The sequence below is a fragment of the Antechinus flavipes genome, chromosome 1 (assembly GCF_016432865.1).
Source record: "Antechinus flavipes isolate AdamAnt ecotype Samford, QLD, Australia chromosome 1, AdamAnt_v2, whole genome shotgun sequence".
NCBI classification, from domain to species: domain Eukaryota; kingdom Metazoa; phylum Chordata; class Mammalia; order Dasyuromorphia; family Dasyuridae; genus Antechinus; species Antechinus flavipes.
Window position 1 is genome coordinate 278,056,080 of NC_067398.1, and position 12,919 is coordinate 278,068,998.

The window sequence follows — 12,919 nt, forward strand, 5'->3', positions numbered from 1 at the left end:
CTCTATAATTTCATTGATTCCCTTTTTCATCCATGATAAAATTAAAAATGCCCTAGCATTTAAAGTCCTAAGCAACCTTGCCAATTTTTTACACTTCTTACTATTTACTTCGCCATTATTATTTATCTTGCCAGTTTCTTATATATTTTATTCTCATTTATGAATTTTGTCCAGCCTCTCTGACCAGCTCTGGCCTACTTACTGTTCATTGAATGTAATAGTTCCATTTCTTTGTCTTTGTAATGACTGTTCCCATGCTTAAAATGCTTTGTCTCCTCCTCACCTTTATCTTAGTGTCCCTGGCTTCCCTCAAGATTTGTCTAAATTCTTCATTATTCAGGCCTTTCCCAGGCTAGAGAGCCTTCCTCTCTGAGATTGCCTTCCATGTATTCTACGTATGTTTATGCATATCTATCTCTATCTATCTATCTATCTATCTACATATATATCTATACATTTTTATATATATCTTGCCCTTATTTATTTATTTATTTATTTGTTTATTTGTTTATTTATTTTCCTATTTTAGTGAACTTCCTGAGGTCAGGGATCAATTTTGCTTTTATGTAAATCTGGCACTTGGCATATAGGCACGTGTTTGTTGACCAATTGACTATTATAGTATTTAGGTTCTTTAAATTTTTCTCATTTTGATGGAAAACTTATGTGGTTATGATGGAAAGGCACATCTTTAAAAAAAAAATTTTAATCTAGACTTGTGATTTTATAAGTATAAAGAGCTCTTGGTCAGGAAACACCCCTTTTGATATGATATTAAAGTATATCAACCATTTGTATCTAATCTCAATCTTTTTGATTTCAGGAAATGAAATGTCCCTTGCCACCTGTGGAAAGAGAGAAAGAGAAAGAAATAGAGGAACCTAGTGATATTGAAGAAGGTGGATTGGACCTCACTGTATCACTAAAACCAGTTAGCTTCTACATAGCAGATAAAAAAGAAATGCTTCAGCAGTGTTTCTATGTCATAGGAGAGAAGAAATTGCAGAAGATGCTTCCTGATGTCTTAAAGGTGCTGAAATACATACTTTGTCAGACTCAGAGTACACATGGGATGAATAAACCTCTTATTTTGAAAAAGTAAAAATCTTCATTTTATGTCTGAAAAAGTTAGGTAGATTGATACTGTTTTTGTCAGAGTTAGAGACCTTCTCTGATCCTGTTGCGTTTTTTCTTCAGGAGGGCAAAATTTAATCTTTCTGAGAAAGGATTTTTGAAACAACTGCATTTAGACATTTTATTATGAGAAAAAGGCTGTTTGGGGATGAGAGCTTTTATTGTGTATATCTCAGACATTTATAAAGCCTTTAATGTATAAAATAATTATCTAGAATATAAATGCTAGTATAATATAAACTTTAATTGTGCATGGACTGTACTGTACCCTCTACTATATTTAAGAAATTAATACCTTTATATAATTAATTGATTGAAGATTTGAGTTATATAGGTATCATTTTAACATTTTGGAAAATACTAGTATTTTTTACACATCAGATTATTAGCCAGAATTTCTACAGGTAGAATTTCACATTTTTATGAAAAATACAAAATAAGATTTATAAACCCTATTGAATGAAAAGATGGAGACAACATCTTCGAGCTTGATCTTTTACAAGTGGAGATAATCTGCCTTCAGACATTCAACACTTAATAGCTGTGTAACCCTGGGCAAGTCACTCAACCCCAATTGCCTTGCCCCCCAAAACCTAAGCACAACATATCATAGCTTAATTTCACTTTTAAACTTTGTTAATTTGGAATTTGTGATAATTCCACTTCATTAAATTCCAAATGCAAAAATTAGTTGCTGAGCAAATGAATATACAAAAATTCTGATAATATCAAAATCCATATATGTTACCATTCACACAATTTTAAAGCATAACCTTATTTCTGTTCAGTCTTATTTTTTATTTGAAAAATTTTTAATGACAAAATTTGGATATTTCAACAAACACGAACATTTTAATATGCAAAGAATAATGAATTGTATATAAAATTCAGAATTTCTGTTACATAGATTTTAAAAACTGTATGTAAAATTTAACACACTAGTAAATTTGGCCTTTTTTTGTGACCTCTTCTGAACTTCCTCTCCTTTCTTCTGTTATTTTGTTCAATGTTTCATTGATGCTTTTTTCTTTCTTTTCTTTCTTTTTTTTTTGTCATCACTGTTATTGCCCAACAACTTCTTTTCTTCCACTACTTTCATATAGAACCTGTCTCTTTACAAAAAAACAAGTCAAAACATTGGCTATATCTGCAAGTTACATTATTTTGCACCCAAGTCCTTCAATTCTCTGGCAAGAGTTGAGAACCTTGCTTCATTAATAGCCTTTTGAAATCATGATCGATCACTGCATTGAATAGAATTCTGAAGTCATTCCAAATTTCCCTTATATCATTGTGTGAATTATTCTACCTCTGTTCACTTTATTCCATATAAGTTTCCCTAGGTTTTTCTGGGTACATCGTATTTGCCATTTGGTGCAATAATATCCTAATATAATCATAATTTGTAATTTGTGCAGCTATTCCTTATTTAATGAGTACTCCTATGTTTGCAGTAACAAAAAATGCTAGGAAATACAAATATACATACATATATATATATATATATATATATACACATACATACATACATCATACATATATTTATGTAGAGAAAGTACATATATGTTTAATTAATATATATAGATATATGTCACTATATTTGCATATAAATTTATCTTTTTATTTATGGGTCCTCTCCCTCTAAACTTTATGTAAAAATAATTGCATTTTAACTCTGTCCCGATTTCTTCATGTACATTAAAATAATGAAATTGTGTTTCTTTAAACGTATTTAAGACTGATTTTACCCAGAATTACCATGATATTAAAAAAGTAATTCTGGAGGAAATGGAGATATGTATATTTCTTTAAAAACTATTTATGTTCATTTCCATTCTAGAACCAAGCTTAACCTCCCTATTTGGTTGATGAGTAAATATTGAAACATTTAGCAGATGTGTTATGTAAATAGAGGAAGGAATTTGTAAGATATCTTACAGAGATCTAGTATGGGAGCCTCCTCAACCAATATGGATCACAAACCATCTTGGTCTTAGAGATCTAAGTTTTAGGTAGTTTCTTGAGTCATACAGAGATTAAGTGATTTACTTAAAATTACCCAGCTAGTTACTAATTTTTAGACTTCGGATATGAACCCATGACTTTCTGACTTCAAATCCACATCTCTATGTATTATGCCTTTTTTTTATGTGATGGTTTGCCAATTTTTTATAGTAGGGTTTACTACTGAATGTATTCATTGATTATTGAAGGTATCTTAATGCTTACCCTGTTTTTCAGTTTGTTCTGTTACAGTAAATGAAGTTTTATACTCAGTTATCCTCTTGAGAACATGTATTTGATTTTCACTATCTAGTTATCACCTTATACTTTTTAGATTTCATGTTAAGAAATAGCTAATTTAAATCTCTTCAAGGACTTAAATATTTTCGTAAGTGATTTAGCTAACCAGTCTTTTATTTTAGTAGTTTTCAAGAGGGTATTGGAAGTGTTAATGTATATTTGTTTGTTGTTTTCCTTAGAATTGTTCAATAGATGAAATTAAAAAACTCTGCCAGGAACAGTTAGAACTTCTATCAGAAAAAAAACTCTTGAAGATTCTTGAAGGTAAGGTTGCATATATCTTTATTATGTATAACTTACTATTACTTAGTTTAATGTGAAAACACCGACTGTTATTTGTATACACCTTTTTACCTTTGATTTCAAGATGGGTTAAGTTTTAATATTTTCATCTCCCTCTCTGGATATTATATTTTGTCTTACATGATAAAACATCTGTTATGCAGAAGACTTGATGAGAGTCAGTTTTTGTCTTTCAACTTATGTACATAAGAAATAATGAAAAATTAATATTAAAATGTTCTTTGATTTATTTAACTAAAATGTCTCAGGGAAAAGCAGCTGCTGAAAAATTAGAAATTTGACTTAATCCTCATTAGCCTGGTATACCATGAAAAATTTATTTAAGTTGGAGTCAGAATACCAGACTTTCTGTTCCATATGATTTTTATGGTTCTGGGTAAGTTCTTTAACTTCAGAGCTTCAGATCACCCCTTTAAAATTGGGATTGATGATACTTGTACTATCCAATTTGGAAAGTTGTGAACAAAGTTTTTTGTAAACTCAGAAAAATTATATGAATGTGAAGTACTATGCTTAATAGCCTATTTATTTGCTTTTAGTTACTTTATAAATTTATATAGTTATTTATAAACTTATAATTTATATATATTGTTATAATTGTTGACCTGTCACTTAATAGTGGTGTCAAAATAATTCTATTTTTTAAACATTACCTTCTTTGATTACATAATTCATCATAAATTCCTGACCTTCCATATTTTATGGTATAAGTATTATTTATTTTGTCTGGAATTCATTAGTGTAAGAAGCTCACTGAAGAAATTCCCCCTAACAGTGCAGATTAGCGATTACTTTGCCAATCTATAGTGTTGGAAAATTTTGGGGGGCAATAAGAGGTTACATGAATTGCTCAATTTCACACAATCTTTTGTGATCTGTGTAAGATGTAGAACCTGAATTCAGATCTTTCTGACTCTGAAGCAAACTTTTCATTGGCCTTTCATTTCTAAGAAACATATCTGTAATCTTTTTTTCTTTTTCTAAAAAATCCTTGTAGGAAATGTTTTGAACTTTTCATGTTAGTCTTATTGGTCAAATAAAAAGAAGTAGACATTGAGTTTCTAGAGATAACTTAATCAAGATAAAAATAATACTTTTGAATACTACTCAAATATATATGTGCATGCACACTTAGGAATTAGGAGCAAGTTTTAAATTGTAGACAACTGAAAAGTTCTTCAATCTAGATGCCCCCACTTTAAAAAAAAATAACATCTAAGTATTTGTAATAAAATCACTGGAATTTAGGTGCACAATTTCATGTAAATTTCATTTACTAAGGTGAGAATGGGATCGACTCTGATACGGAAGAAGAGGCAGATGATGGCTCTAAGATGGGATCAGAATCAGTCAGTCAGTGAGTGAAAAAATTAATTTTGAGACTTTTTACTGTTTTATATAAGTTTTGCCTTTAGTATATGATTGTTGATCTGTAACATGTAATTGATTCATTAATATGGAAGAATTTATTAGCTTTTTGACTTCTTGTAACTATTAATCCTTTTTGAATGTATGATGAACAGTGTTAGCAGTTGAGCTTTCAATTTCTTCTTCTTCTTCCTTTTTTTCTTTTTTTGGCTGAGGCAATTGGGGTTAAATGACTTGCCCAGGGTCACACAGCTAGGAAGTGTTAAGTGTCTGAGGCCAGATTTGAACTCAGGTCCTCCTGACTTCAGGGCTGATGTTCTATCTACTGAACCACCTAGCTGCCCCTAAGTTCTTATCATTTTTAATGGATTATATCATTATAATGGATTATATCATTTTTCTTCTGTCATATGGGCTTAATTTTGAAAGAGGGAAATTTGATACTGGTATTGGTTAACATTGTGTGACCTAATTATTATTCAAATTCTAAATCAAACTTGAACATGAATGAGATTATCACGTCATTCTTGCCCATTTGTAGCATTTTTTTTCTTTTTAAATTCAGTTTTTAAATGTTTTGAATAAATAGGTGATACCTTATAGTTATAACTTTAAAAAAAATATCCCAACTAGGCTACTTTGGTCTTATGATACTTTGTCTCTTAAGCATATTATATTAAGAAAGCTTGCTACTAACATATTATATCAGGCTACCTCTATGGAAAGAGTATTCTTAGACATTAGTTTTATGTGAAAAAGAGACATATTCACTGAAATGGAAATGAGACACATTTAGTATTTCCTTTTTGGGGGTTGAGGTTTCTTACTCTATATATACTATATATAATACTATAATAATCAAGGTAAAAAGTTGAAAAGAATGAAGTTTAACTACCAAGATTTAAGATACAGCGTCACAATAGAATTTTCAAGTTTTAGAACTGGAATAGAAAGTAGAAAATAGCTATTCCCATCCCCTTCATTTTAGGAGGAAGGAAGTGTCTTTCTTTAACATCATAACTATTTAATGATAGAATCCTGATCTCTTGACCATTTCATAGTAAACTTTCCAGAACATTAAGATTCGGTAGCATTTCAAATAAAAAACAAAGCTCTAAGAGGTTCTAAAATGTAAGCGACTGGTAAATAATAAATGCTTATTGGGTTCAGTATTCATGACACTCTAACAAAATGTAACAATATAATCACAGTATTTATGAGAAACATTGACTAGCTGGTAACAAGTCTCTATAATTAATCATATTTATCTTAAATATCTTTTTGCGGTATAGTTATGATTCATAGAATTTAAAATCTATTAGATTTGAAATAATAAAAAAGTGGCTTGTGCTTAAAATAGAAATAATTACCCAAACTAATACATTCTGAATTATTTTTAAATAATACTCTTTGCTTTCTACCAATAAGAATAATTGCACTTTATGTATTACATTAAATTACAAGATAATGTAATTTTTCAGTTATGCTGATGTTAAGAACTTTTTTAGTAAACTATACAAATAACCTTATGATGTAAATTAATAAATAATAATAATTATTATTATATTTAAACTATTTCTTTCCTATGAAACATAATTTTCTATTGTTTAAAAAAAGTTTAAGAATTGTACTTTTTACAACTGTTGCTTAAAAAGTGTATGTAGCCTTGGAATAAAGAGATCAAATTTCTAAGGCAAAATTCTAAGCCTCAGATTCAGGTCATAGTTTTAGAACTGAGTTCACTTTGTCTAATTTCCCTCAAATGTAAAATGAAGGCTAGGTGTATTACTTCTTTTTTCTTTTCTTTTCTTGTGAGAAAATGACTTTTTAAGCCTTAAAATGTAATATAAATATTAATTATTACTCATATATTTTCACTGAGTCTTATGAATCTGCTGAAGAGGGCTTTAAACCAGAAATCTAGGGGAATAAAAAAAAAAAAAAGTCTTGACACATGTTTCCTAAACCAGATACAAAAAGATTGATTATACTACTCAGGAAGTCTATCAGTAGAGATAAACAATAATTTCACATGGAGACTGTCCAATTAAAGAGTTTAGTATAAACACCGGGAAAAAAACCCCTCAATCTTAGATTCACAGATGCAATAAAATATGAATACTAATATAAATTAAGATGCAGCTTTGAATAGAAAATTTTGGAGTCAGAAATCAATCATTCAGCAAGCATTTCAGTGCCAGTGCTAAATTCAGTGCTAAATGCTATGGAAGGCAGAGAAAAAAATTGAGAAGTATCTGCCTTCAAGTAGTTCACATGCTTTAAGGGGAGTTGTATGTGTGTGGGGAATACATACAAACATACATATGGGATGAGAGGGGAGATGTTACTAGAGATTAGGAAATAGATCCTGAAGAAGACGTTGCTTAAAGTGCTTCTTAAAGTAAGTAGGGGTTTCTTTGAGGCACAGGTAATGAATGGAGTGCATTCCAGAGATGGGAGCCTGTCAGTGTGACCAGACAACACTGTGTTTAATACACACAGATGGATTGGGAAGGATTTTAAAAGTCACAGCAAAAAACTCCTATTTTTTACCTAATTGCCATAAGATAAACTAATGTTAAATAAACTGGAATTAATTAGGTAAAGGAGCAACATAGTAAAATTTGACTGCAAGGAAAGTTATTTTGATTTATATATGTAGCGTAGAATGAAGAAAGAAGAGACTCAAAGCAAGGAAATCAGTTAGGTCATTGTAGTAATCCAAAGTAAAAAGTGATAAAGTAACGGAGAGATGATGTTGTATGAAAGAAGTGTTGTGCAAACAGGAAATGAGAAGTTATAGTCCTTCCTCTGGCATTGATTGAGTGATCCTTGTACACATCACTTAAATTTCTCATGTTCTCGGCATTGCTCTTAGTCTGTACTTCAAGAGTAGGTACTAATGTTATTGGTAGAGGGAGTTTACTCACTGAGAGTTCCATATACTAATGAAATCATAGATCTGAAGATAAAATTAAAGATGTTCATACTAGGAAATAATTTTGAACACAAACATCTGATAAATGTCTATATTATGGTTATGGAAGAATATATTTTGTTCAAAAGGATTCATATTGAAAAGAGGGGCAGTGAATTACCGTTATGGATTAAGATTGGACCACTTGACTTTTGAAGTCCCTCCCAATTCCGAACCTGCAAAATCAATAAACTTGAGAAAAAAAGTAGGGCAGTGTGATATGCTTTTGGGTGAGGACTGATGGAGGTAAATAAAAGCAGAAAATATTATTGTGGAAATACACTTTGCAATATATTCCCTGGGCCAGGAAAATACACAGGACCTTTAGGAAAAAGCTTGAAAACCTTGCATGGAGGAAGGATATGGTACTGATAGCAATTTTCAACTGTCTGGACATTTCTTTAGAATTCTCTGTTTGTTAAAAGAGCACCTGAGAAATTCTTTACATATCATAAATTGCCATAAAAAATTCAGAAAAACTTGAGAGTTACCACAAGATCGGAAACAGACAAAAGTCATAATTTTCATGAAAAGAGAAAGAGGGCAGAGTCTTTAAATACCTACTGATCTTGACAGCAAATTTCTAGAGTACATTATTAAAAAGATGTCATGGGAGCATTTGAAAAGGAAAATGAAGAGTTAGCCTTATCAAGAACAGGTTATGTCAAACTAATTTCCTTCATTGAAGGGCCTACAAGGCACACTGTGCATACTATTTCTTTTAGCAAAGCCTTTCTCTTACTAACTTAATATAGGAAAAAAGTGGAGAAAAGTGGGTTAAATAATAATAGTTTTGTTGGATTTAGAGCTAGTTGATTGACTGGACACAAATAGGAATAGCTGTTCAATGCCAGTTTGTAGACAGTGTTCTAATGGAATTCTTCGGCATCTGTGCTAGGCCTTTTGCTGTAAAACATTTTTATAACTGACATTAAATTTGCAACAAACAATGTTGAAAATCATTTACAATAGCAAAAGAACTCTATAGCCTAGAATAATAGATCACTTAATAAGATGAAGTTCATTTGGGTTAAATGTGAATTTTACATGAGTTCACAAAAATCAACTTTACAAGAATAAGTTTAGGGAACTGATAAATGACTCTGTGCATAACTAGCTGGAGGTCTTACTAGGAAACAGTTCTTAGCTGGGATGAACCTGAGATGTCTTCTGACACATTTTACAAATGAGAACCAAGAAATTAAGTGGCTTATTCTTTTGAGATATATTAAAGTCAGCAAAACTAAAACATCTTACTGGCATTCTTCTCCAAACCATCTGCTTCCAAATTTTAAAGTTCTTCCTTTAGTTTCCAATTTCTTTTTGGTCTTTTCCCCTGGCCTTTTATTGAATGTAATTTTTATTGCATCATGATCTGAAAAAAATGCATTTACTGTTTCTGCCTTTCTGCATTTGATTTTGTGGTCTTTATGTCCTAATATATGGTCAATTTTTGTATAGGTTCCATGAACTGCCAAGAAGAAAGTGCACTCCTTTCTGTCTCCATTCAATTTTCTCCAAATATCTATAATATCTAGTTTTTCTAGTATTCTATTTACCTCTTTAACTTTTTTCTTATTTTGTGGTTTGATTTATCTAGTTCTGAAAGAGCAAGGTATTAGACCTCCCACTATTATAGTTTTGCTGTCTATTTCTTGCAATTCTCTTAACTTCTCCTTTAGGAATTTAGATGCTACACCATTTGATGCATATATGTTTAATATTGTTATTGCTTCATTTTCTATGGTACCCTTTAGCAAGATATAGTTTCTTTCCTTATCTCTTTAATTAGATCAGTTTTTGCTTTTGCTTGATCTGAGATGAGGATGACTATCCCTGCTTTTTTGACTTCACGTGAAGCATAGTAGATTCTGTTCCAACCTTTTACCTTTACTCTGTATGTATCTTCCTGCTTCAGATGTGTTTCCTGTAAACAACATATTGTAGGATTCTGGCTTTTATGCCATTCTACTAACCTCTTCCTCTTTATGGGGGTGTTTACCCAATTCACATTTATGGTTAAAATTATCAATTCTGTATTACTTACCATCTTGTTAACCCCTGTTTATGCTTTTCTCCCTTCCTTCCCCTTTACTCCCCTCCCCAGTATTAAACTTATGAGCACCACTTGCTTCTCATAGCTCTCTTTTTTTAGTAGCCCTCCCTCCACCCTAGAGTTCCTCCCCCTATCTTACTCCTTTTCCTCACAATTTTTGTATTCCCTTCTGCTTAGCTTATTCCTTCCTTTTTCACTTTTCCCCTCCCACTTTTCAATGAAGTGGGAGAAGTTTCACCATAAGTCGAATATGTCTAAAATTTTTCTCTTTAAGCCAATTTACGTATTATAGGAGAGTTTACACCATTCACATTTACAGTTAAAATTACTAATTCTGTATTTCCTGCCAAATTATTAACTCCAAATTATACTTTTCTCTTTCCTTTTCCCCTTTCCCTCCTTCACAGTATTTTACTTATGAGTACTACTTGCCTCAGGCAGTCCTCCCCCTTTAGAGAACCTCCCTCTATTTTATACCTTTCCCCTACTATTTCTCTTTTCCCTTCTATTTAGCCTATCCCTTCCATTTTCCCCTCCTACTTTTCTATAAGGCGAGAGATGTTTCTCAGTGAAACTAAGTATATCTAATATTCTTTCTTTGGGCGAAATCTGATTAGAGTAAGATTCACACAATATTCATCACTCTCCCCTATTTCTCTCAATTATATGTTTTCTTTGCCTCTTCCTGAGATGTAATTTCCCTCATTTTACTTCTACTTTCCCCTTTTTTTCTGTAACAATCCCCTTTCTACCTCTAGTTTCTTTTTCATATTATAACAATAAAATCAGATTATACATGTACTCTCTATGTATACCCATAAGAGAAATACAGTTCTCAAGAGTTTTATTTTTCTTTTTACCATTTTATGTTTCTCTTCAGTTACATATTTGAATCTTTTCAAATTCATATTTGAATACATACTACATATTTGTCTTTTCATCAAAAATAAATGGAATTCACCAGTTTCATTGAATATCCATCTTCTTCCCTGAAAGAAAATGCTCAATTTAGCAAGATAATTTATTCTGCAATCCACATTCCTTCACCTTTCAAAATATCAGATTCTAGGCCCTTCAATTCTTTAATTTGGAAGCTGCTAGGTCCTGAGTAATTCTTATTGAGGCTCCTTGGAATTTGAATTGTTTCTTTCTGGCTGCTTGTAATATTTTTTTCCTTGGTCCAAGAGTTCTGAAATTTAGCCACAATATTCCTTGGGGTTTTAATTTTGGGGCCTCTTATAGGAGATGTTTGGTGAATTTTTTCAATGGTCATTTTACCTTCTGATTCTATGATATCCGGGGCAGTTCTCTTTGATGATTTCCTGAAAGATAGTGTGTAGGCACTTTTTTTTTTCCATCATGGATTTCAAGGAGTTCAATAATCCTTAGATTGTCTCCTCTAAATCTATTTTCCAGGTCAGTTGCTTTCCCAATTAGATAGTTTGCATTTTTTTCTACTTTTTCTTTTTTTCTTTTTTTTTTTTTTTTTGGTTTTGCTTGACTGATTCTTATTGTCTCACTGAGTCATTCATTTCCATTTAGACCTGAACAAAGGTCAAAATTTTAGTGAATTATTTTCTTCATTTACTTTTTTTATTTCTTTTTGTATTTGTCCAATTGAATTTTTAAATGAGTTGTCTTGTTCTATGGAATTTGTTTCCATTTCACAAATTCTGTTTTTTAAGGAGTTATTTTCTTTTTCTGTTTTACAAATTCTGTTTTTCTGGGAGTTGCTTTCTTTTTCCATTTTATCAAATCTAACTTTTGATGAGTTATATGCCTTCCAAAGCCTCTTTCAAAGTTTTCATTTCCTTTCCCATTTTTCTTCTAGCTCTCTTTTAAGATCCTTTTCAATTTCTTCTAGGAGAGCCTTGTGTGATGGGGATCAGTTCCCTTTTGGGGATTCATCTGGAGACAATCTGCCTTTAGTCTCCTCAGGGTTTGAAATCTGTTCTTCTCTTTCACCATAGAAGCTATCTATCATCAGAGTTCTTTTTCTAAAAAAAAAAAAAAAAAATTTTTTTTTTAAATTAAGGTCTGCTTTTAGGACAGGGAGGTTTTTCAAGTGGCTGGGGCTGTGATACTGATTCACTTCCAGTGCTGGCCAGGTCTTGTGAGATTCTGGCATTTCGAGGTTCACTATTGATCTTTTGTACTTGTGTTGGACATTTTATAACTTCTCTGCTGATCTACTGTTCTGCAACCAAGGCAGAGTGGCCAACACTGCTGTAGATTCTGTAGATTCCTCCCCATAGATTCTCTGCCATGTGGAGTCCACACCACCCTGGGACTCTTGTGGTGTCTGTGCTGGGGTTTGTGGTCAGCTGTTTGTGTTAGGCCACTCCTCTCCCAATTCTGATTGAAACAGAGCTTTTTTAGTGATATTCCAAATTATCTTCTGCTGATAATTTGTTGCACTCCCAATATTTCTGGGTTTTGCCTGTCCAGATCTAATTTAAAGGCTGGATTTGCTAATTAGCCTGAGGGGTGTAGAGAAGGTCAGAGAGAAATGTGTGTCATCTCTGCCATCTTGACTCCACCCCCAGAAGTCTTAAAGCCCTTCCTAATCTAAAAGCCCTTTCCTATAGGAAAAGGTATTTCCAATGTTTCTACCTTACTGTTTTCCCCCATCCTCTCTCTCCCTCAATACTGAGATCTACTCACTTTCTTTTTCTTGTTCAGTTCTTCTAATTCTGTCTGACTTTTTGTGATCTCTTTTTGGGTTTTCTTGACAAAGATAGTGGAGTAGCTTTTCCCTCCATCTCATTTTGTAGATG

General features: G+C 31.8%; 1 protein-coding gene across 3 annotated transcripts in view; it reads left to right on the top strand.

Annotated features, from left to right (window-relative positions):
* Window positions 1-12,919, top strand: part of CAAP1 (caspase activity and apoptosis inhibitor 1) — a 73,690-nt gene that overhangs the window by 4,240 nt on the left and 56,531 nt on the right. For all 3 annotated transcript variants that reach the window (XM_051961571.1, XM_051961580.1, XM_051961587.1), the window contains 3 exons: window positions 824-1,030; window positions 3,618-3,702; window positions 5,023-5,098. In XM_051961571.1, the coding sequence (XP_051817531.1) occupies window positions 824-1,030; window positions 3,618-3,702; window positions 5,023-5,098 (368 nt within the window). The remainder of the gene's footprint in view (window positions 1-823; window positions 1,031-3,617; window positions 3,703-5,022; window positions 5,099-12,919) is intronic.